The sequence below is a fragment of the Pseudochaenichthys georgianus genome, chromosome 1 (genome assembly GCF_902827115.2).
Source record: "Pseudochaenichthys georgianus chromosome 1, fPseGeo1.2, whole genome shotgun sequence".
In the NCBI taxonomy this organism is placed as follows: Eukaryota; Metazoa; Chordata; class Actinopteri; order Perciformes; family Channichthyidae; genus Pseudochaenichthys; species Pseudochaenichthys georgianus.
In genome coordinates, this window is record NC_047503.1 from 28,263,410 (window position 1) to 28,289,220 (window position 25,811).

General features: G+C 39.3%; 2 protein-coding genes across 2 annotated transcripts; both read right to left on the reverse strand.

The window, feature by feature from the left end:
• Positions 1–771: 771 nt before the first annotated feature.
• Positions 772–1,926, reverse strand: bglapl (bone gamma-carboxyglutamate (gla) protein, like). The gene is made up of 4 exons (XM_034081749.1): positions 1,866–1,926; positions 1,443–1,757; positions 1,238–1,334; positions 772–874 (listed from the first exon to the last, which is right to left on the reverse strand). The coding sequence occupies exons 1-4, from the start codon at positions 1,924–1,926 to the stop codon at positions 772–774; spliced, it is 576 nt and encodes a 191-aa protein (XP_033937640.1).
• Positions 1,927–8,630: 6,704 nt separating this feature from the next.
• On the reverse strand, positions 8,631–22,394 carry LOC117445843 (endoplasmic reticulum resident protein 27). Its single transcript, XM_034081736.1, has 7 exons — positions 22,327–22,394; positions 21,080–21,165; positions 19,433–19,570; positions 19,230–19,346; positions 18,188–18,313; positions 16,505–16,702; positions 8,631–8,697 (listed from the first exon to the last, which is right to left on the reverse strand). Exons 1-7 carry the CDS (start codon positions 22,382–22,384, stop codon positions 8,656–8,658), a joined length of 765 nt encoding a protein of 254 aa, XP_033937627.1. The 5' UTR covers positions 22,385–22,394; the 3' UTR covers positions 8,631–8,655.
• Between the last annotated feature and the right edge of the window lie 3,417 nt (positions 22,395–25,811).

A 25,811-nucleotide genomic window follows, 5' to 3' on the forward strand; every position in this document is an offset into this window, starting at 1 on the left:
TTTGCGCATGTTTATTTATGAACACCAATTCAGTACAACATACATTTTAGCCACAATTAAAGCAGCTATAATTAATATTTTTAAATTAACAATGGATAACTTGACTACTTGTATCTGCAATGTGTTATTTGTAGAGAGGAACCCAGGAGTTATCATCCAGTTATGCATGTTTAAACATATAATGTGATTTATTTTACCAGCTCATAACATTTTGGTCATTGAGGACAGAACAACAATTCGACAAAACAAAATAATATTATTTTGAAACCCAGAGGCAATTTTTGGTTACAGTCATTACAAACAACTGATGTGCATTTTACACACACTGTACACTACCACTATCAATACACTACTACTTAAACTACACTACTTCAATACTCCATCTACTACTTACAAAACTACTGCTTCTAGTTGAAATAAGACTAAAGCAGGAAAAAACAACGTCAATACATTTACATACAATACATCTGCATTGGAAGCACCATTTGTTGCATTATACAACATAATTATAATATCTTGTGAGGGTTACTCCACAGGCTCAGTATCCATGTCCCTCTCTGAAGCCTGGAAGAGGCCTCATCACTGGACCATAAAAGCTGGTCACATTTGCAAGGATTTATGCCTTAAAAAAAGATCTCAGTTGACCATCATTACATGGGCCAAACACTTTTTTTCTTTGATTGTCTAGTCCTGGTTCAGGGAAGTTGCATGATTATATTACAAAACAACAGAGAAAAACAGTTCTTATGTTGATAAAGAGGAATCTTAATCTTAGAAGGGGACAGGTCCGTAGTAGGCGACGTATGCGGCGACGATGCCTGCTGTTTCAGCCATCTCGTCACAGCCGTCGTGCAGCTCACACACCTCCCACAGACTGTACGGCAGAGGGGAGAAAAACATTAAAAGGGCTGTAAAATGTACTTATGTCTATTATAAGTACTTAGATTCCTTATTTTAAATCAGAGCTTTTTTTTACACGAGATAAAAACTACAATGATTATTTAACTTTTGTTAGGAGTGTCCACAAATTATTGTAAATAAAGTACATTTCCAAGTTCAAGGCTTTTATTAGTCATACGTACATAGCTACAGTGTAGTTATGACGATGAACATCTTAGGTCACAGGCTCCACCATAAGTGTAACACAATAAAACAGGAAAAAAGCGAAATAATCCCTGTACAGAGTATATTGTTGCGTAGTAAGTCAGTCATTTCCACATAGAGTAAATAACTGTACCTCTCAAGCTGCAGAGGGGAGAGGTCTCCTGCTGGGGCGGCTCTTCTTCTCCTCAGGAGAACAGCAGCCAGGTCTCTTGTCATGACCACCTCGGGCGCTGTAGGGACAAATATTACAAGCTCAAACCTTCTTGAATTTCCTTGTAATACAGACACACTTTAACCATTGTAACATTTTTAACCATGCAAAGATTGTTTCCAAACACTTTGCCTACCCTCAGTACTGGCTAACTCTGAGGAAGATGAGGATGAGGAGGAAGAAGAAGAAGAATAAGAAGAATCGGAGGCAGAAGAGTCGGATGCTGAGGAGCCAGACTCAGAGGACTCAGAGGATGATTCAGAAGATTCAGAGGAGGAGGAGGACGAGGTAGAGTTGGATTCAGATGCAGAGAAAGAATCAGACTCGGAGGAGGAGGAAGAGTCTGGAGCAGCCGCAGCCGTGGGGTCAACAGCTTCGTCAGCAGGTGCAGCTTCAGCAGCTGTGTCGTCTACAGGGTCCACGACAACCTCAGGTTCAACAGCTGTGGAGCAAAGCAATAACACTTGATACACAATCTGTAAAGGCTTACATTATTTCATAAAACTAAAATAACAGGAATCACAGCAATGATGAGAGGAGTCTGCCTTACCTCCCATGGACCAGCACACTGACAGAAGAGCACAGATGGAGAGGAGAATCAGAGTCTTCATGATGCCTTGAAGTTAGTTTCACGCTGTAGACACGCTGATTTATTGGTTGCCTGATTTTCTCAACCTTCCTTCGATGGCTTGCTCTGTTTCTTTCGCCCAATTCCAGGTCAATATATACTGTAGTCCACCTCCTTTTGTCAAACCAGAGATGACCTTCTGATTGGCTGGGGAGTCAAGTGTCAACATTTCCGCTTCCACTTCTCATACAGTAAAAGCTCCCGTAATCCCTGGCACTTGGTTAAAAAACTCCTTCACCCGCACACAGACTTACACAGCCACACAAATTCCTGGCATTCATCTGTACGTACGGAGCATATGCAGTGTGTTAACCTATATCTACTGTACTATGCAAGTTTCCTTTACATGAAATTAGAGACAAATCAAGGCAAAACAAGGGAAAACATGAGAAAAGACCTGTGGCAAAAAAAAAATCTGTAGGGGATTCCCTTTCCCGATGATTCACATTGAAATACACACTCTATATTTAATAAATATTTACCTTTAATTCCAATTCACTCTTTTGAACCCAATGTAAATGGCTACTTATATTACTGAATTTACACAGTTTCTCTCTCTGGCTCTTGGGTTATCCAAAAATTACTTTGCCATTGTTTCCCTGTAAAACCAACTCTTTTTCATATATATGTTAACAAAACTTTTATATCTTCTTTCAAACTTCACCCCTCATCACCACTGGAGTGCAAATAGTACAACAAAAATATGAAACTCCAAACCAGTGGTGTTACTGATTTCTAAAAAATACCCTTCAAATGTAAATGGGATTTTAATCAGGGAGAGACTGTTGGAGGTTTGACTGTTAACATGAACTTTGCCAGTTCTGCCAGTGCTGTTATGTTGCTACACTCTTTGCCCCAGATGTGATCGGCCACCCCCACAAACCCTAAACTATAGCCCGAGATGACCACAAGCTACTAATCGAGTGACATGGAACAGCAGTGAGCCTCATTATGCGACAGAGCTTGATTACAGTGTTGCAGAGATCCACCAGAACCGCAGTCAGTCGCTATATACAGAACCATCTCGGAGCAACTCCTGGCCAGATTCAGGCACGGCCATGGCTTACCAACGCGTGGCCCAATACAAAGCCCCACTTGATGTATTTCAGCGGATATAAATATAAGCAGCCCCCATGTGTTGGATGCAGCTCTATGCATGTGGCTTTGGATGCAGCTTTCTGTTGTGCCATACCATTTAAGTGTGCCTTCTGCTGCGGTTCATGTTGGCATTTGGAGTTTGCAGCTTGGTCCTATAAACCCTATTGCAACTTAAATACTGTCTAGATAACCCAAAGTGTGTGCACACATATCACTTCATGTGTATATATATATCTCAGAGGGCCCCCAAACAGCTCCATTTGTCATTCAGTCACTTCAGTGCTGCTGCAGGGTGACCCTGGTGTCCTTCGTGTGTCAGTGTTATTCCTGGTGTCTTGGATTTATCTTGGACCTTGTGCTGTGTAATTTCAATGTCTGGTCCAGTGTCCATTTTTGTAGGAAAGAGGCAGTCGGAGAAAACAATTGCCAAAGCATCCCTGAATAGACAGGAAATACTGTTGATCTGGTGCATTTCTGCATTTGTGTTGTTCCCTTGGCTTTGAAATTATTTGATATGGACAATAAAAGATGGCAGCTTTATCTTTTTCTTGTTCTGTGTTTACACCATGGTTTACACATGTCCTGTTTGTCCAGGGGAAACTGGAAAACTGAGGTGAACATGATGGACATTTGAAATGCAAAATGCACTTTTAGATGTCTTTTATACATAAATATGTGTCCCCGGTGTGCCAGGGAACTCACAAAGTGTCAGAAAATAAAACCCTCTCTCTTTTCCTGGGTACCCAAATCTCTAAAAACGGGGGTACAACGGAGCTGATCCAGATTTGTGTCCGATATGATGTAATATCGGAAATTTGGGCTGGCTTTACACCCACGGCCCTATCAGAAACGTTGCTATCAGAAAGAAATGGCCGACTGTTTTGGACGTAATATGGTCTTTGGGTGTTTCTCAATGTTGAGGACGCTTCCTTGGTCATGTTTCTCCGAGTCAGGTCCTTCAGAAGCGAGGTAAAAATCCTTCCTAGCCTCGACAAAAGAAGAATGGTGGAACAGGCAAACACTAGTGCAGGTGTGCGTCTTATGCGAGGCCTCACCTTAAATGGAGCGCGATTTCCGACAAAGATTTTGGAAATTGGTCGGGACTTCGGCGGGACTCGATGACGTAGCATCCTTGAAACACCCTCAGTTTATATTAGCAAGCATCACTAACACTCAGAGCTAACCTGTACTGGAGAGAGCATGCACTCTAAAAACAAATGCCTTTGCTCAACAAAGAAAATCAACGCAACAGTTTTCATCGATGTTTATTGAGTTAAGACAACTTCTAATGAAATTGTCTTAAAGCAACAAAGTTATTTGAGTTAGGGGAGAAGGCTTTTCCTCTACAATCAGAGGTGTTTTTAATTACCACTTACTTAATAATTGGTATTATAAACACAAGTTTTGAAGTTGATTACTCAAAAGATTAAGTTGTTCCAACTTGTTTTACCGTATGATTTAAAAGGAATTGTAAGTTGTATGTACTTAATGATTTAAAAGGAATTGTAAGTTGTATGTACTAAATTACCCTCATTCGGGATACAAGTTTTTAGGTTGATTTCTCCAAAAATTAAGTTGTTCCGACTTGTTTTACCACATGATTTAAAAGGAATTGTAAGTTGTATGTACTTAATTACCATCATTGTGAACACACGTTTTTAAGTTGACAATCATTTATAAATGAAGTTGATCCAAATATATTGTATTCAATAGTTTTTTTTCTTAGCTTTTTCATGTTTTTGCTTTTAAAGAAAGAAATGAATTAATTCCACAACAAAAATATTAGGCAATTCACTTTTTATTTTGAACTGCAGTTGTTTATTTCAACACATGATGTTTCAATCAGGAGAGAATTCATTTAGTTTGAACATTTATTAACACATGCCATATGATAAGGTGCATGAACACCTGAAATCACAGCTGACTGCAGGAGAGAGGAGAACCATTTTATAGTGTGGCTGCAGCACGTTGATTGGCTGCTGGAGAATGAGGTGAAATGTAATAGTTTAAAGAGAACGCCTGTGATGAGCTGATTATATGCAGCTGCGGAGTGAATGTATATACACCCAGTCTTCCTGAAAGAACTTGCGCTGAGCTTCATTTCAATCTTGAGAAAAAAGATAAATAACACACATTTAAATTGCCCCACAAATAATAAATAAACACATTAGCCATATTATCATGGGACATGGGGGGACAGCAAATACATGCTGCCATCACATCGAAGTTAGAGGCCTTTGCATATTTAAAACCAGTGCCAAATATGTCAAATCTGGAAAGTTTTTGTAAAACTACAGAAACAAACTCTCAATGGCCACCAATCTGCAGATCACACACATCCATTTTACAAAAGATGTAACAAAGATGTTTACACTGCCGACAGTCATTATTTCAAACAGTGTGAACACATTTAACGCAGAATGCTTGCTCATTCATTTGTTTCCCTCCACCACGATGGTTGCCATCGTATGGTCAGATCCTGGGTGGACCGGTCACTGATGAAGGCGATATTCATGTCCTTTTGAAGCACATTAAATAATAGGTTAGCGCATAAGAGATAATGAATTAGGTAATTGCATACTTTTTAAACTGTCACTCTTAGCGAATTCAGAGCCATTATTACCAGCTGCTAAAGCAACGCCGGTATTGTTTTCCCCTATTGGGTCTGCATGTGTGTGTCGTCATGGCAATGTGGTCCTGAAGACACACAGAGGTGGTTTTGAGTACTTTGCCTAGTGTTTAAATGAAGCTCAGCGTAAATTCTTTCAGGAAGACTTTTAGATTTTTAATCTCACAGTAGCCTCTACTACTTTGTATCCTCTCACAGAACTATTCACAGTTCAAAGGCTGCTAATTTTGGTCAAACAGCAATTTGCCTATACAGTGCAACTACAAGGCTATCTACTGTATTTGAATGACAAAAGATGACACTCACCTTAAAATATCCTTTGTATGTTTCTATTTGTCTTAACTGTGGGAACTTGTCCAGGCATGTTAAGTGGGAGTGGACTTGAAATCCTTAACTCAAGGTGTAGAACAATTAAGTTATCAAGCCAATTGCATTACTTACTACAACTTGAATTTTGTTTTAAGTCAATTAACGCAGAAATCAGAGTTCAAATTACACACAATATTAAGTTGATGTAATTACCAACATTATTACGTCAACACAACTTATAAATTAATGCTTGCAACTTAAAATGTTTACCTAAATCAATTAATCCAAATTTGTATCTTGCAACCATGCATATAATTAAGTGGTGGCAAAAGGTCCCCTGAATTCGTTTTTAGAGTGTGTGTAAAAAAGCAGGAAATAAAAAAAGGAACTCACCTTGTGGTAAACCCGCAAGAGAAAAAGCATTTGGGCTCCATACTGTTTCAGAAATAATCCTTGATGTGGTTTGGAACATGATATGGAATTGAATCACGGCAGCATTTAGCTGTATCTGCCGGTAGAAGGACCCAGATCAGCCATTCTCTAACAGGGCTGAAATAGAGGGATATGAAGGATGTCTAAAATGCATGATCTGTTTGGTATTCTGAGCAATACATAACATAGACATGTTTTTATATATTTTTATATATCTGAGACCCATAATATATGCCTAAAAATAGTATGATTTGTCTTTAAGACCTTTGAAGACCACTCATATCAGTAATACCACTGGTCCGATACTGGCCAAATTCACTGGATCAGAAAAAGAGATGCATTTGTCTAAATTATCTCTCAAAAAATGTAATCAAGGTAAAAGGTTGCATTGAGTTTTGCTATCGTACGTAGATTTGAACTTTTGCAGATATTCACACTCAAAATGTCATTCGATTTTTGTACTAGTGCTGAGCAAAACAAATCTTGCTTACATTTCTGTGTAAAACATTTTAAATAAATACAAGTATGGTAATTATTTTTAAACCACTTAATTTGTTCAATAGTGCAGAAAAAAACATTTCATTTGGCATGTTTTGATATTATGCCCATAATAAGATAATTGTAAGAAATTGTTGTACATTTCTGTCAGATCTATCATATTTCTCTTCCCATTTTTGATGTAGTAAGGTGTTTGTGTGCCCCAAGCAAGGTAGGATTTAAGAGAAATATGCAGGAATATAAGACGATAAAGAGAGAGTTAGAAGTTGTAAACTTATGGAAAGAAGTGAATATCTACAGCATTCTTAGTTATTTATGATATGTTAGACAGAGGTGATGAGGGACATTGGACCTTCAATTATTTATTTTGGCCTAGAACGAAGATTTATTAGGTTTATTTGGGACTGCTTAGTTTACAAACAGGGCCCAGACATCTTCAGAATTAAATCTGTTTTGCAGACGTTTGTGTTTAGTTTAAATTAAGGGAGAATCAGTTGAAAAAGAGATTTAAAAAAATAAGAAATTTTTTAAACTAATCTTAACTTTGACAATAATTGCTCACATTGGTGTTCTTGGAACACAAAATCCCCAAATGCTTCCACTGATTGTACTACATTTGATTGTATATGTAAACACAGAACAATGCCAACTTAACTCTCGTTCGTCACTTCTTAAAACTAAATGTCATGTTAAGTTCTCACACAAACATTAAAAATGTATATCAAAAATCTCTGGTTTATGATCAACTTTGATCATCATGCAACAATTAAGTTTACATATGTAAATGTGACATTTAAATACCTAACATTAAAAATATATTGTAAAATTATTTCAAGTCAGTTGTTATGGGGCTGACTATTTTATACATATGCATCTCAGTTTGCTTGTTGGTGGTATAAAGCCATCTCACTGACCCTATCACATTTTATTATGTAGCATGTCTCATCTGTGGAGTGTCTCGATTGCAGCAGTAAACAAACCCGGATGGCAGGCAACACACGCTATATTTCCTCTTTCCAGGCTTTCCAAAATCCGCTGGAAGCATTGGCTTGGCAATACAACACCATTAATTACACGATCCCAGACTGGGCCTTAAAATTCCCTTGTTGCTTGGGAGAATATCTCCGGGTCAAACCCAGACATTTTCACCCTTGATGTAGCCCATCTGCTGTTCTTTTATAGAGCCTTTATTGCTAAAAACTCTCTTTATCCATATTTAGAAACCGATATTCATCTGAATTAAATCTTAATTGTGAGTTTGATGCTTTGATCTGTGATTTTTTTTTTTTACTGGGTTTCTTATGTAAGTTAGTCATGCAGATATTATGTTTTTCACTTTATTTACACACTGTCCAGGATCAATTATATGAGCAACTTTACTGCCTTGCTCCATATCTTCCCAGTCTGCTCGTCAGTCTCTCTGAGGTCGTTTTGTTGTGGGGTTGACAATAACTTTTGTGGACAGACTAACTCAATCCGCCAGATCTCTGCGACTTGTGGCCAGTGACCTGTGGTCCACTTACCCTACCGCAGGCGGGCTCACTCACATAAACATAACACGAGGTAAATAAGGAAGGACACACATGCACACTTGCAAATGCTCATTTTGCATAGTTTATTTTGTATTGGAGGGAAAAATTGCAGGGCTTGACCGTCTGACACAGCCACACTGTTTTAATAAAAGAAATAATTCACATCAGATGTTTTTCCATTTACATTTCTTTTTTAATACATTTTGCATTTGTCCTATAGCTCTGTTTTGGGTTCTACTCCTGCCTGCGGCACCTCCTGAAAAAGAAAATGTCGTAAGTTAAATACAGCTGAGAGGATAAATATGTTCAACATACGTGTACTTTAGCGTTTCATAGACATGAGTGAATTTGTCTGGAAGAAGGCTCACAGAAATACTTTCCTTAGGGAATTAGCTTCTTCTATGCCAACCATATTGCTGCTTTTTTAAAAATGATTTCATTTATTTTATTTCATTTAATTTTGGCTCTGCTTGACTTTTATCTGTCAGGAATTGTCAGTAGAATATAACATTCAATGCTTTAACAAGAAAGAGTAATGGGAAAACACAAAAGTCTAAAGAAGGCTTTGTAAGCGGACAGTTTTCTTTTGATACAGCCAAGGAGCAGATCTGAGACTTTATAAACTAGCAGTAAATACTTTGATACTGACCATATACCTGATGATCACACATGGCATCACTAGACAGACACACAAATGCCCACAACACAACAAAATGTGACAAATAAAACACACATACTAAAGAAACAGATGTGCATGCAGATCCTGTTGAAAAAGATGTCCATGCTCAGGTCAATCAGACTGAACAGAGACTTTTAGAACAGAAAGATAAAGATGGAGTACGACTTTAGAGAGAGATAAATGTGGAACTAGTGACACACACATGGACCAATAGATGGTCAGTCAGTGGCACTTTTAGTTCTTAACTGACATTTCCTCCGTCGAGTCATATGTTACTTGACCAGCACATTGATTTTAATGTTCCAGCCACAAGGCACTTATTTTAGTAAAGATGATGACAAAAATGCCACCTTTTCACAGATTTCGGGACTATGAAGCATTTGACCTTACTATAATATATAATGTATAATAACTGTGGAACATATTTGTAGACTGTTTTGTCCCACTGTTCAACTTCCTGTATCCAAGAAGAGAGTGCAGCACTTCTTCTGCAGGCTCTTTAAGCCATGTTGCTGTTGTTCTCATTCATAACACTCCGTTCGATGTCTCACTATGGGATGCGCCTCATCGTGGAGCAAACAGAAGCATCAATCTCATTACGCCAATCCTGATTGGCTGGTGATCTTGACGTCAACGTCAGGGGAAATCACCCCCTATAAGTAGCCTGCGCCACGACGCATGCGTCATTCAAAATAAGCACCTCTTCTCGCTTCACCATAGCAAGGAGGGCCGTCTGTTGCAACCCTGTCTCCTAAAAATTAAGTTCCCACAGAACTAAACTGCATTCTCAATTACGTTAAAGGAATGGTCCACTCATTAGATAATTAATCAAAACTTCAGTATTGAAGTTCTTCTCGCTTCAGAGCACATCTCTAATGGTAGCCGGGCTAGCTTAACGGTCCACAGACTGAACCAAAAGCTAATTTCGGTCGACGGGCGTTAGCCGGCTACCCTATTGTAGTATGATACTAACACACCAGTTAGTATTATAGTCAACCTCGCCGTTCTTCCTCTGGAATTAAGGTAAGGTTTTGATTCTCAAGCTAGCAACACACCCGTTGCCAGCTTGTGTTTTTTCCCCCACTGCCGACACCACGGTAGCGAGGACGTTTTTTTTTTTTCTCTTCTCACGGAGGAGAAAAGGATTAAAAGAATATTACCACACCAGGTAATATTCTTTGAGGAAAAAGACCCACACTGTCCTTTTTTTCTCCGGATTAAAGACAGATTGGTAACACCTTTTTTCTCGACGTACCTGTTAAGAGCGGGTCCTCTCAACGCCTCGCAGCGAACGAGATGGACGCCTCTCTCCCTCACACCAGAGGAGTCAGGAACTCGGAGGCTCGGCTCTGCGGCACGCCCAGGAGGCCATCGACAACCCCGGCTCGTGCGGGCATTGTGCCCGCTTCACTATGAAGAGCCTCTGCCGAAGGTTAGCACAACAAGCTAGCCTGTCGGGACAGGACCCCCTCATGTCCACTGGTTTGCCGGCTGGCAATCAAGACACGGGGGCGTCCGCCGCAGAGATGGAGCCCCTCACTGGGTCGGTCTGGGGCTCATCGACAGCGGCAACCGCAGAACCGGAATCCCGCGCCATATCAGGCCGAGACCAGGTGGCGGCAAGAGACGCGGGAACGGGGCTCCACGCTTTACCAAGCTGGGGCTCCCGGCTGGACCTCACCATGGTTTCACCCGTGGAAGATGTCCTAGAGTTAGACTACATGGAGGACGAAGAGGATACCTCTGAGTTCCTCCTGTCTGACTCGGATGAACAGTCCTCTGCCCAAGCTGCCTCGAACTCTGCTCGGTTTAAAACACCGAAGACGCAGAGGTTCCGGCTGCAGCTCAGGCTCAGCCAACCCAGAATTTCGGCCTGCAGTCGAGGAAGAAGAAGTGAGCGGCGTGACAGCCCCTCCTTCTCCCCTCCGTGAATGTGTTCCCGCCGCCTCGAGAGATGCCTAAACACCATCCTCAAGTCCGCACAAACACATGTCACACGTTGATTGATTCCTCTGTCATAAAACATTTGCCGCTGACGCATCCAGGCTTCAGGCCGAGGGCGCAGCTCAAAAAAATGAAAAGGAAATCAATAAAACCAATAAGCAGCCCGCCAATTTTCTCCCCTTTTGAGAGCAGCTACGGCATCTCTCAAAAGGCGGATTATTGACGGGTCTGTGAAGGCACCACCGCCACGCGCAGTGCTGGCTGGAGCTGTAAAGGCACCACCGTCACACGCATGCGCAGTGCCGGCTGGAGCCGTAAGCGTGACATCTCAGCTGGCTCTAAGGAGCATACAGCAGGAGATACTCACAACACCCAAGCTGCCTCGAACTCTGCTCGGTTTAAAACACCGAAGACGCAGAGGTCGCAGCCCACCCCGACTCCCCAGCCCAGGCTGGAGACAAGGGCAAGTTGGCCGAGAAAATCTCCGGTTCCGGCTGCAGCTCAGGCTCAGCCAACCCAGAATTTCCAATAGAGTCTGGCTGCAGACCGCAGCAAGGAGGCGTTTCCTATAGGGGCGTTTCCTATAGGGGCGTTTCCTATAGTGAACGATATGATATCCGAAAAAATTTAAATAATAATAATAATAATACTTTATTCTGAGTGTTCTTGCTTTTCTCTTTGGAAGTCATCACATAACGGCATTGTAATACACCGTTCGGCTGCATTAAATATTACACATCTGCTGTAGTTCTTTATTTATAGAGCCCTGATGAGAAGACTTCTGGAAAAACAGGAGAACTGCCGCCAAAACTGAATATGTGACGTGGATCATAAATATATCAACAATTAAACAACATGCATTTCTTTTCACAAAATACGTCTCCTTGGAGAATCAATACTAATTCGGCTGACTTTTATATTTGATCCAATTGGTAGATAGGTTACATTTACACCATAACGGTGCACAACTGATAGAAAATGACTGATTTTCTTTGAATATAAGAATGTAAATACTGCGTTGAGAGAATAGTCAGGGAATTTGGGTGATGGGAGACACATCTATGGAATCACAATTTCAATAGCTTACCATTAAATGACAGATATGCCTTTCTGTCTGTGATGTTTTACAAATCAGATATTAATGTGTAGAAGTAAAGCATGAGAAATAGTATAGCAATATCCTGTAAAATTATGTAAAAACATGAATAAAACTACACATCTTCAGATGTTATACATACATAAGTGTCCTAATACAAAGTTATTATTAGTATGCTGTGTGTTCCTTGTGTGCACCGCCTAGTGGTTAAAGCATGTTATTGAATTATTTTTGTTGAATAATGTTATTTGATGAAAAAAATATTAAGAGTACATACTTTCATAAGGGGAAAGTAGAAGGTCTGTGATAGAAATATAGAATATAAAAAATCAAGAAGATACTGTAAGTGATCTCTACAATAAAACAGTTTAGTGCACGATGTACAAAGATATTAATAGGAGGATGTGCAAAACATACAAACTAATTAACCTCTATACATTAAATAATACTTTAGGTTAAGGTCTTCTTTCAAATAAGAAAAACATTTTGGGGGTATCTATCTACAGATAAATATTAAGCCTGACAAAGTACTTAACGTCTAATGTATTGCTTTCCTGCAATGTTAACTATGTTGAAGCACTTATTTTAACTGATATTATACACATTAATTATACTCTTATGTATGTAGATAGTATAAGAAATGTGCAGAATTTGACAGTTTAATGGTGGAGGTACACACATATTGATAGATGCCATAGAGAACATGTTGCGAAACACAATAGCCAGCATGTGTAGTTCTGGGGGGGCATTCAAGTCCAGTTTTGAATAGTCTGCCGTGGTTTCGTTCTATTTCAAAGAGCTTGACGCTCGGCGTAACCTTGGCGCACTGCCACTCCAACATCCAATCACAGAGCTTGAAGATTAATCACGGGGTTTGTCAACGGGACTGTAGTCCCAAACGATAGCTGGGGATTATGGGTAGTGTAGTGTCTTCGGCCATCCTAAACTGAAATGTTTTTCGGATATCATATCGCATTAACAACACCACATCTGGCGTCACAGAGATCTTCTGTTACTGTCCTTTCTTCTTAGAGGAAGTACAGAAACACGTAACTGGATTTGTTTTAATGTTTGAGGTGCAATAAACGACACAGCAGCTTTTTGGCATGTTAAAAACTAATGAAGCTTAGCGCAAGTTCAGACAGGAAGACCTAACACTCCGTATTGCGCATCATGGCAATACTTGCTCCCTGCATCTAAATGACAGGGAGCGCCTCTCCTCAGCTAAACCTATCACGCCCCTTCATTACAGGGCTAATCATCGCACCTGTTAACCCCTCTATATATGCTCTCCCCTGTTCTATCAGCTGTCTTCCAGGTGTCAACGCGCAACCCTCCTCCACCCCTTCGCCTCCTGCTTCCAACTCAGGGCCAAGCTTAACCTTCTCCCTTCCAACCGGACCTAACCACTTATAACCACCACCAGTGTCTAGACCCAGGGGGGTTCATCGGAAATGGTTCTTCCCTTCCCGATTGATATCCTACTAAAACTTGGGCCTAATCGCCAAAACAACATTCATTCATTTGTGATGAACTGTCATCATTATGTTCCATTGATATAATGTGACCGATAATAAATATGTATTCCATACATCATGTCTCTCCTGATTGAATTATTTTCTGCCTCGCTCATGAGAGTAACAGCTGGCAAAATTACAGCCTCGCCTACTGATTTCAAATGTGTGCTCTAAAATGATATTTATAAATGACTATTATCATTATTATAAGAAAGACAATAAATAGCAAAGATATGTAGAAAATAAACGTATTTAAGATACGTTCATAACAAACGTAACGTGGGAGAAAATATGTTTCTAGAAGATATGTAGAAAATAAACGTATTTGAAATATGTTCATAACGAACGTAACGTGGGAGAAAATACGTTTCTTGCTTAAAGGAATGGTATGCTCATGACACTCATTTTTAAATAATTATCATCCTATAAAACAGACCAGTCTCTGCCAGTCTTTTTTTTTTTTTTTTAATCCGATGACATTATCAGTGATTTTAAACTGATTATATATCGAAATAACATCAACACTGTGGGCGCCGCCATTTTCCGGACGTGACGTAAACCATGCGTTTGGTTTTCGAAGACACGTTGATCTCCATGTTATTTACTGTAGTTTCTCTCTTCAAATATGCCTCACTGTATCGCGAAATATTGCCACAATTCTGATAGGAACAATCCACGGAATGCTCGGTTCCATCTGTTGCCAAAAGGTAAGCGTAAGAAGTACATTCGGAGGCAGTGGCTAGCGAAATGTGGCCGGCCCGAACCGAAAGATTCACAGGCTCATGTATGCAGCGAACATTTCAAATTTCCGGACGACTACTCTGAGAGTATGATAAAACATAACATGGGATTTATGGAACAACCATTACTTAATGGAGATGCAGTACCATCGGTCTTTCTGGTGTCATCACCGACCAGGACACCAGTTCGGCCAGTTGAGAAATCGCCCTCTGCAAGTGTGAAGCGACGGAGGAGCAGAAGTAGTGCTCGGAGTAAGAATAAGGTATGTTATAGCGCATTTCCATTGCAGCGGCTAGCCCCGTTTTAACGTCCTTTAGCGTCCAGGCCAGGACAGTTTTTGGTGGCCTTTCCATATAGCGTAGTACCGGCTAGTGTGTATTTCCCCCCAGTTTTTTCCAGCCCCATAAAATCGTGATTCTATGGCCAGGGACAACGAAGCTGAGTATGCTAAACTAGAGAGGGAATCGCTAGCAAGGGTGGTACTACATGCATACATATAGTATCTTATATCATCTTCCTATTATACACACCTGCATTTCCAAACATTTGGACTACCTATGTTGCAAATGTATTATCTTTTCAATTTACACACGGCATCTATTGCACGTCTGTCCGTCCTGGGAGAGGGATCCCTCCACTGTTGCTCTCCCTGAGGTTTCTCCCATGTTCCCTTTAAACTGTGGGTTTTCTTCGGAAGTTTTTCCTTGTACGATGTGAGGGTCTTAGGACAGAGGGTGTCGTATTGTCATACTGATATGTATGGCTGAATTCCCCCATCCAATCTCTTCACATTGGTCAAAACTTCTTCCTCTGCTGACGAGTCCGAACTGAAATACTCCGCCATGTTTCCGTGTGTTGACAAAGTGAACGCATGGATGACGTCACGACCATCACGTGACTACTGAAAATGGCAAAAATGGCGGCGGCCAGACGGAATATACAAGTTTTGATAAAAAAGAGCTATAAAATCATTATTTACCGGGGAATATCGCTGATTTCTTCAGGGTATGGTTTAAACATAATGTTTCACTAAATACTGAAGTTTTGATTAATTATCTAATGAGTGGACCATTCCTTTAACGTAATTGAGAATGCAGTTTAGTTCTGTGGGAACTTAATTTTTAGGAGACAGGGTTGCAACAGACGGCCCTCCTTGCTATGGTGAAGCGAGAAGAGGTGCTTATTTTGAATGACGCATGCGTCGTGGCGCAGGCTACTTATAGGGGGTGATTTCCCCTGACGTTGACGTCAAGATCACCAGCCAATCAGGATTGGCGTAATGAGATTGATGCTTCTGTTTGCTCCGCGATGAGGCGCATCCCATAGTGAGACATCTCACTTCATGTTACTCTGAGGCCTGGGGTTACGTAAGTAACCTATAGTTTTCATTGATTGTCTTGTAGCATGTAGTAAACATAATACATACATTTACATTAACAGCAGGTCATTTTAATTGTATGTTTTATAATATTTTCTCAGGTTTTTTTGTTATAATTGTTTCTCTTCTTTAAAACCATAGTGCAAGTCCGAGATATGATATGGTATAATAATTGACTCCAAAACAATGATTCAATAATTTGCAATACTTTTACCCTACAAAAGGTTAGTAATAATAAATGAATGATACACTGACTGTGTCTAAAAGGTATGAGAGTGGAAATGTGATCAATGTCAACATGTGCTTTTTGTCAAGAGGATGTTTTCAAGGCCTTTACTTCAGGAAATACCAGAAAGCTAAGATTGTCAAAGGCCTCTAGAGCTTCAGTCTGACACCCAGCTTCAGCTCAGTGTGGTGCAGCAGTGAGGTTTCCTGTCTGTGGTGTCTATACTTTACAGCACCACTACCACTTACCTTTCAGCCACTTCTTCGAACATGACAAGTGGAACAAGCGCTCCTGTTCTGTCTCATCTTGCTACCTTAAATCACTAAACTCTGTTGCTCCTTTCTGCATTCAATTGTTAAAAGATCATTCTACGAAAAATAAGTCGTCCCAGCACATTGAGCTACATTTAAATCTTGAACGTCTTGTAATATATGTTACCAGCAGCAATAACTCATTTTAGGTAAGCCATGTTGACTGCTCACCTTCAGTTCCCCTCGTAGGAAGGACTGGCAGAACTCCTGCACTCGCTCCGTAGAGATTTTCCCCTCAGGCAGGAGCCACTTCATGTCAGAGTCACCGTCATACAACCCAACTCGAGGGAGGTCCTTAGACTTGAGGCCGAAGTAGCCCAATGACCGGGAGTTGGACTTCACTGCTCCATTTATCAGAACAAACAATAGCTGGAACACAAATATAATAATTTAATAAAGCTCATTATAGATTATATTAAAGTTATATTCTCCCGGTTAGGATTACTTAAAGGTCACCTACTATGCAAAATCCACTTTTTCATGTCTTTTATTAGGGATGTCCCGATCACCTTTTTTTGCTTCCGATTCCGATCATTTGATTCTGACAATCTGCCGATACCGATTTTTCCCGATCCGATCTTTATGCAATGCATTAAGAGAAAAAAAAAAGGTAACAGATAACGGCTGGTCATCCAACGCGATGAATTCAGCTATCTTGGCTGTTATTTTTTTGGCCTTTTCAATGTTCTGGGGCAGTTTCTCTTTCCTTTTAAAAGTCTCTGAAAGTGTTGGTTGTTTCAGTGCCGTTACCTGAGTGGCCGCTGTGTACTCGTCGTGTTGTTGTTGATGTTTGTTTCTCAGGTGGCGTATTAGATTGGTCGTGTTGAACGTAGCTCTGTTCTTTCCACCATGCGGAACCTCCGCCTTGCAAACATTGCATCTGGCTGTTACACTGCCTTCGCTTTAAATTTTATAATACTTCCAAACTTCTGACATTTTCTCTGTCCCGACTCCCGAGTCAACAGCTGAACGTAGCCTCTCGTTAGCTTACTGCTACTATTAGACACTGCGCCCACTGTATGTGTTGCCAGATTTGAGAGAAATAAGCAACCAGGTCTATGAAAACAAGCCCAAAAGAAGCAACACATACAAGTAATTTTAAACCAAAACTAAGGCCTCAGGATGACTTTAAGACATGAACATGGTCATTTTTGTTTTGTAACATTAAATAAAATAATAAAAATATTTTATAAAAAAAAGGAATTCCCGATTTTTTTCTCCCGATTCCGATCTTTTGAAAATCACGTGATCGGCTTCGATCCCCGATCACGTGATCGGATCGGGACATCTCTATCTTTTATACATAAACATGTGTCCCCTCTGTGTAAAGATATTCTGAAAGTTTCAGGAAAAAAGATTCACTCACTTTTTGTCCTGATGCTCTTATATAAAAACCTGTCTGAAAATGAGCTGATTAGATTTTGGCCACTTTATGATGTCATAACGATGTTTTGGCTTGTGTAACCATTAGCCAATAACCAATCAAGGTAACACCCCCCCACACCTTATCACCTGAATCTCCTCCTAGAGCACCATTGTGTTCTTTTTAACCAAATATTTCAGAGGGGCGTTGGGAGTGGCTCCTTATTTTCATCTAAAGTAAAAGACAGAGAATCAGCACTTTTGAAACAGGGCTGAAACAGAGGGGTTTTGATATATCATGGTTTCATATTTCGAGCCAAACACTTCAGAGACATGTTTTTGTATATAAGTGAGACCTATAATATATTAATGAAAAATAGTTCAATAGGAGACCTTTAAGTAACCGCAAAAATCTTACTTCTACTTTAAGTCTATAAGATCAGTTTGTTATTTTTAAAATCATTACTTTTCAGGTGACAATAATATCCTCACCTTGGATGTGAACTGAGGGGCGAGAGCTGCCAGTCGCTCCTTCAGCTTAGTGTATTCTTTACTCTCCCTGTTGGCAAAGAGCAGGAGGTGCACCTTCACCCCTGAGTTAAACAGACCCACCGCAGTCTGAGGAGAGAGACAGCAGCGTTATATTCTGACCAACCCTATATCTGTTGTTTCATAGCCCTGTTACCTCATAGGCCTTTGTTATGTTGTCTGCCAAGTACAAATTATAAAATAATTTAGTTTTAGTTTTGTTATTTATTCATATATTTTAATCATTTATTTTAGTTGTACATTGTAATATTAATGTAGCCTATTCATTTATCTGACACATTTAAACCTAGGACTTGACTTGAACATTGCTGAGTAATAACCACCCAACCTTTTTTAAACAAGTACAAATAATGTTTACAAGATAACAATAAAGTGCTGGTTAAACATTGACACATCATTGACACATCAAGAATAGTGATAAAGCAGAGGTCAGTGAGATACGATGAAATAACACTTTCTGCTGCTCGTGGTGTAATTTAACTTTTGAAACTTTAAAAACATTTTGTTGCTAATACTTCTGTAGTTTTAATAAACGCAGGAATGTTACTTCCTTTATTTCTGAAGTATGATATTGCTACTTTTAATTATTTAAAATATCTTTGGTTGATTAGTGGGAAGTTGCTTTTTGTCTTTTATTAATTTTGCATTTGTCTTAAATTAAAATATAATTCATGACGAAAGAATTAAAGCTTTAGAGGTCAGGTGGCAGGAAATAAATAATAGTTTTTGAGACAGAGGCAGACTGCAACAGAAAGAAAAATTGGACTGTTGCTCTCCCTGAGGTTTCTCCCATTTTTCCCTTTAAACTGGGTTTTCTTTGGAAGTTTTTCCTTGTACGATGTGAGGGTCTAAGGACAGAGGGTGTCGTATTGTCATACTGATATTCTGTACACACTGTGAAGACCACTGAGACAAATGCAACATTTGTGATATTGGGCTATATAAATAAACATTGATTGAATGATTGATTGATGATTGACTATACCACTTGGTTGTATTCTGTGATGTATCGGACCTCGTTGATGGTGATGAAGTTTACAAGGCCATCAGTTTCTACTTTCTTGGCATCGTCAAGGCTAAGGTTCTCCTGGTGGTTATCTGCCTGGATCACATAACACATCAACATTGTTAAACTGACATAATTTATTGTTGAAAAGATGCCTCAAGTAATAAAATAAAAATAAATACCTTTCTGAAAAGTGTGATGGTGCCTGAGGAGAGGCTGTAGTCCGCCCACACCTCTTTCTCAGTGACGATGGCGAATGACACAGAGTCGACTCGCTTTGCAGCTGCAACAAGTTCCTGATAGCCGTGACTCTCTTCTCCCTGAGACACAAGAGAACCAAGTCAGTGTTACATCTCGTCTTTTCATTACCTTAATCTATGTTTATTTCTGTGTTTCTTTCATTATTGCCTGCTATGTAGTAATTTTGATACAATTTCTTCTTCTTTTTTAACATTTGTAGGACATTAAAAAGATGCTTTAACATTCAACATTTGTTGTCCATTGGTATATATTTATAGTTTATTAACACATGTTGGCCAATGCAATTTACATGTATTATTACTTTTTATTTGTTATGACCATCTTTACTTTTTTTCAATTTTTAACAAACCGCTTTTGATTCCTACTATGAGATCATTATTATTATTATTATACATATGGTATCCCTACCATTTCAGAGTTGTGATGCATTGTTTCTCCTTAAAATTACTATACTTTCATTAAAGACCACCAGTAGGTATACAAAAAATGTCTCCTGTTCCTCGAATACAATTTGAAAAAAGTGAAGCGAGCATAGAGAAAGTCTGAGATGAAACGACAAACAGAACTTGCAGGAAGAGAGAGATGGAGCTGACTCAAAGAGAGGTGAATCATGTCTATTTTTGAGACAGCATTGCATGAGCTCTGGCTATCCCTTTTATTATTTTGCAGCCTGTAATATGTGTTCTTTCCTAGTGAGTTACAGCAGCAATATTTTGGTTTCTTTTGACCTTCAGCCTCATGGTTCAACTATGCTTTATCCTCATGTGCTCTGTCTTATATTCTCCTCTGTTGGACTTTCTTTCTGTGTTTGTTGACAAGAGGGTCAATGGAGCCAATCCCACAAGCCTTCAGATTTTCAGATATGTGTGTCTTTCCTGTCAAGTGGCTGGCGATCTTCCCCCGCACACAGTCTGGCCAAAGGGGCCTGTGGCCTGTGGGACAGCAGCCACTCTCGCTCCTCGCAGCATCAGCTATGCCAAAGGTGTGGCCACATGAAGAGTAGGCTACTCGTCATCCAAATCTATTTATCTATTAATCTATTATACACACATGCATTTCCAAACATTTGGACTACCTATGTTGCAAATGTATTATCTTTTCAATTACACACGGCATCTATTGCACGTCTGTCCGTTCTGGGAGAGGGATCCCTCCTCTGTTGCTCTCCCTGAGGTTTCTCCCATTTTCCCCTTTAAACTGTGGGTTTTCTCCGGAAGTTTTTCCTTGTACGATGTGAGGGTCTAAGGACAAAGGGTGTCGTATTGTCATACTGATACTCTGTACAAACAAAAAAGACCACTGAGACAAATGTACCATTTGTGATATTGGGCTATATAAATAAACATTGATTGATTGATTGATATTTGTGACAGCAGCATCTGCAAACAAGAGCTGTATTTTTGGAGCTCTCGCAGTTTCACTCTCTGCTAATTTGTCTCATCATGACCGGTTTTCCGCATGCATAATAAACAAAGCCATAAAACAGACTCTCTGGGCTTCAAAGATGTCTGAAAGCTGATTTGTGCAGACTGTTTTATTCTTCTGTATATACAATTATCATGTCTGACCTCCAGGAACCCGATGACCACCACTTCCGCAGAGTCGATGAACGCCTCGACAGCTTTGGTGTCACTCAGTCTGGGCAGGGCACTGTCTGAGAAAGAAAGACAGGAGACACACTATTTAACGTATTTGAAATGTACGGTCCTAGTAATTGTTTCAACAATATAACAAGAGTACAGCAGCATGCTAACATCCTCACACATTACCGTTGATTTCCTACATGCTGATGTTAAGCGGGCATTTTGTAAACAAATATTTCACATTTTATTTGATCATGTTAGTAAGCTAACATTTGCTAACACGAACGATAGACAAAGTACTGTTTGAAATCAGTTTACAGATGAGAAAAATTTATCCAATAATCTGAAATGTCAGAAATGTGAACTTTTTGATGGGGGTGAAGGGCAGAGTTGGGAAGTAGTGGGGTACTAAACTGTGTTACTGTACTTAAGTACAGTTTTCTGGTATCAGTACTAGTGTGTTGTTTCTGAGGAAGAGATAGTCATCCTAGAATCTACAATGTAGGCGTTTATTTCCCCACTTTGTTTGTCTTTGCTTGTGTTCTAAATGGTTGTTGTTCAGTGTTGAAACATTCATTAGCTAACAATGACATAATTACAGTTTGAAATAGAAGATCTTTAATGTTCTATAAATATAAAGTGAGGTCCAGTTACTCTATGAAACAGCTGGTAGTTATGGGTACTTTTTACTTTACTTGAGTAAAGAAGTTTAGTCAGCACTTTTACCAGAGTATTTTTAAACTTGAGTATCTGTACTTCTACTTGAGTAAAGGATGTGTGTACTTTTGCCATCTCTGCTGAAGGGATAGTCCGGGGAACCTAGAAGGATTTATCGTCTGAGAATATGGGCATTAGAAAATATCTTGTGTCAAACCAAACGTTTTAAGATACTTATCTAGATATATTTTATGGTGGTACTACGGGACATGTTAGGATTCATACTCTGGGGACCATGCTTGTCTGCAATTTATTTCAATCTATGTTGTTCCTGATATTTTACAAAAATGGGGTAGAGACAGGGTCACTAAAATGATTTTGATTCTTCCTCCGGGAACTATTAGGTCCAGATCTAAACAATTGTACAACATTTATTAACACGTTTAAGTGGTGAAAGACTGCCCCAACATCTAAAAATGTACAGAGTTTCAACATGTTGAGGAACAAATAATGTAAGCAGTGAGAAAAACTCTGGAATAAAATCAAGAAGAAACTGATTACTTAAATGAGTTTACCTTTCTCTGTGCCAACGACAGACGACACCAGGAGGGAGAGAAACAAAATGATCAGCATGTTTCTAAAGATCTGACTGACGGGAAGGCAGAAATAAAAGTCCAAAAGACTTTGTAGCTGTTTGACTTTGTACTAGGAGTCGTGTCACCTCTGCTGTGTCTCTCACGCTCGCCACTTGTCAGCCGGCAGTGGCTGGTGCAACTTCTCTGGGATGTGATTGGAGGCTCAATGGGAACCAGCCAGGTGCTGTTGATATAAGCAGGGGTGGTGGGGTGTTTTCCTACGTGTCACCGTGGGACAGGGGACAGGTGTAAGTGTGTGTCTGCACTCTGGTGTGGCGGTAATCTGAGTGTTGAGAGGTTCAACATTGAACCCATTTGACCTCCGCTTTTGTGAAACATACAATTCCTTTTTTCTTGTATCTTGTTTTGCTTAACAACTTTGCTGCTGTGCATTACATAAATCTATAGGCTGGATAACATGCAGGCTGCAGATATACAGTGAGGAGGCCAGGGAAGGACCAGCCAATGGGATGCATGTTGCTACATTCACCACAGGAGGGACACAACTCCTAGACATCCTGTTATTTTCAACGCACACAGGGAAGTTTGTTTACCTAAATGTGTGATGAGTTAAGAATATAGCATTTGGAGAGACAATGACAACTTTTTTTCTTCTTGTTACTATCGTGAACAATTATTTTACCTTCTTCTAAACGCATCTTTAAGTACATGTCCATGGGTAATATAAAACGGATGTATTACTATTTTCATTTTCTTTATATATAGAATAGTTTTATAATCAAAAGTGTTTCCTAAATTCAGTAAGTGTAAAGCAAGACAACTGAGTAATGTCTATGTTTTCCTTATGCCATATGAATAAGACATTTAATATAATTGTAAAGTGTTGTGTCACAATGATGTTCAATAAATTAAATTGGCTATAAATACCATACATTGTTGCAAGGAACAGATTTGATCATCAATAACATTTCATATACTCTCAATCATAATCATAAAAATGAAAGCAACTAAAGTGACATTATAATAACAATTTGTTTTTAATCACATTGTTAATTAGTAGAGTCCACGCTCCCTCTGCAAGCAATTATCTCACAAATGCATAAAAATAAAATAAAGATCTAGTATTGGTCATATTGACCCATGCTGTTGTAACCATGAAACCATAAACAATAATAGAAGAACAACCATTGAATGTAAAACTATGGGCCAAGAAAATAAATATACAACATTCTTTCTCACATAACTTAGCAAGAAAAAAATCCCACAGACTTACAGCAGCTCCCACACACCACCACAGACATGTTGTTTTATGTGGAGATGTTAAAAAACAAAAAGGCTCTCAAATATAGATACATTTATGTGTAACAATCCCCTAAAAAGCATTAAAGTATTAAAATAATTGATATGAAGTTTGATGTTTTACTGTATTGAAAATACGTCTGATAAAAATGTTTTTGGGCAAATTGCATTTTGGTCGACCACAGAGCAGAAAAAACTGCTGGATGCTTAAAAAGAAATACCTTGAACTCGTGAGGACAGGATGGTATGAACTCTGTAAACTTTCTCTAGTGCTCTCAATAAAATAAAATCCACATTTAATAATAAAAAAAAAAGATATTTGGATTGAGAAATAGATAATAAAAAGCCCCCCAAATGCTGCTCTACCTGTAAAATATCACAATGTGTTTGTTGCAAGGGGATAAGAGCAATAATGAAAACTTGTATTTCATCGCAATATTAGCAAATGTTCCCTCAGACAAAAACATGTTTGTTCGGGCTAAAAGGCAACACTAATACGTCATTGACTTATTGATGTTAATATTCTTATTGTCGATGAAACTGAAATGTAAAACCTTTTTAGTGTTTATTACGGTAACTACTTCACAATTATTTCATTGGAACCCTATATTTATAACATTTTTTACATATAAAGTTGTGGGCGGTAAGGTAAATCATTACTGAATGAGGTAATGAAAGAATATTCTGTAACACTGGAGATATAATGTAAAAGGAATGACAAAATCGTTTAGTATTTTTTAGCGGGGAAGATTTTTTTCCAACTGGCCAAGACAGGATTCGGTTTAAGTAAAAATGACAGGCCAATGACAGGTTGCTCATTTGGTTGGAGTTGCAAATAAACAAAGCAAAAGTGCTGATTACAAAACAAGCAATGGCAGCAAAATAAATGTGGTCAATCAATCAATCAATCAATCAATCAATCAATCAATCAATCAATCAATCAATCAATCAATGTTTATTTATATAGCCCAATATCACAAATGTTACATTTGTCTCAGTGGACTTCACAGTTTGTACAGAATATCAGTATGACAATACGACACCCTCTGTCCTTAGACCCTCACATCGTACGAGGAAAAACTTCCGGAGAAAACCCACAGTTTAAAGGGAAAAATGGGAGAAACCTCAGGGAGAGCAACAGAGGAGGGATCCCTCTCCCAGGACGGACAGACGTGCAATAGATGCCGTGTGTAAATTGAAAAGATAATACATTTGCAACATAGGTAGTCCAAATGTTTGGAAATGTGTGTATAATAGGAAGATGAATCCACGAGGATATCCATCCAGGACCTATGATCCAGGACCACAGCCACGACTCAAGATCCAGAGCTCGCGATCCAGGACACAGGACCGCAGGATCATCCATGACTCCGGATCCCAGCGTATATAGATACCAAAAAGAAAGACATTTGGGGAAGCTGGGTTAATCGGAACATGAGAGTACACAGTGTTAGGAGATTTGAATGGACAACTAGTCCGCTTTTTCAAATCTCCGCGCGTCCCTAAACAAGCTGGTTATATTACAGGAAGGAATCCAGAGCATACAATTAACCGACAACAATAATCTACTTTAATGGTAATAAGACAATGCAATACAATCAAATACAGTACAAATTCAATACAGTTATCTTTGGGATCCCACATTTACCTGATACTCACGTGAGCCAGCCAGAGGAAAGAGGGGGAGCACATAGCGTGGTTCCTGTCTAAATACCTCGCTTACAAGAGGAGGAGTTATCTGCGCCTCCCTTCCAGACCTCCGTGATTGGCTGCCCAAATATCATCAACACCTCACATCTTAAGTTCCCCAATCACAGTGGCTCAGCTTCATTATCACAGGGATCTGAGATGACTGTATGTTAACTCCTCACCTTCCCCCCTTCTTCCTTTGTCCTCAAAAAACCACATGTTAACAGGCCCAAAACCAGCTCACAGTTTTTACACAAATCATTTTCCCCTTTTAAGCTTCTTCATAGTTTACTAACATGAATACATACAAATATTTCCTTACAACAGGTATAGACAGAGAGAAGGAAGAACCTATTTTGTTCACATTTTATATGCTTCCATTAGGCAATATTATAAGGAATCATTCTGTAAACTTTCATTGTTATGTGGATGATACTCAACTATATTTATCAATCAAGCCTGATGAAATTAATCAT

Excerpts from the sequence above, each read along its gene's own strand:
- bglapl (XM_034081749.1), bottom strand. The coding sequence starts at position 1,926 with ATGAAGACTCTGATTCTCCTCTCCATCTGTGCTCTTCTGTCAGTGTGC. Across the intron at positions 1,758-1,865 it reads AGTGTGCTGGTCCATGGGAG|CTGTTGAACCTGAGGTTGTC; the intron begins GTAAGGCAGACT and ends TTTGCTCCACAG. Across the intron at positions 1,335-1,442 it reads CAGTACTGAGGGTAGGCAAA|CGCCCGAGGTGGTCATGACA; the intron begins GTGTTTGGAAAC and ends TTGTCCCTACAG.
- LOC117445843 (XM_034081736.1), bottom strand. The coding sequence starts at position 22,384 with ATGCTGATCATTTTGTTTCTCTCCCTCCTGGTGTCGTCTGTCGTTGGC. Across the intron at positions 21,166-22,326 it reads TGTCGTTGGCACAGAGAAAG|ACAGTGCCCTGCCCAGACTG; the intron begins GTAAACTCATTT and ends TTTCTTTCTCAG. Across the intron at positions 19,571-21,079 it reads TGGTCATCGGGTTCCTGGAG|GGAGAAGAGAGTCACGGCTA; the intron begins GTCAGACATGAT and ends CTTGTGTCTCAG.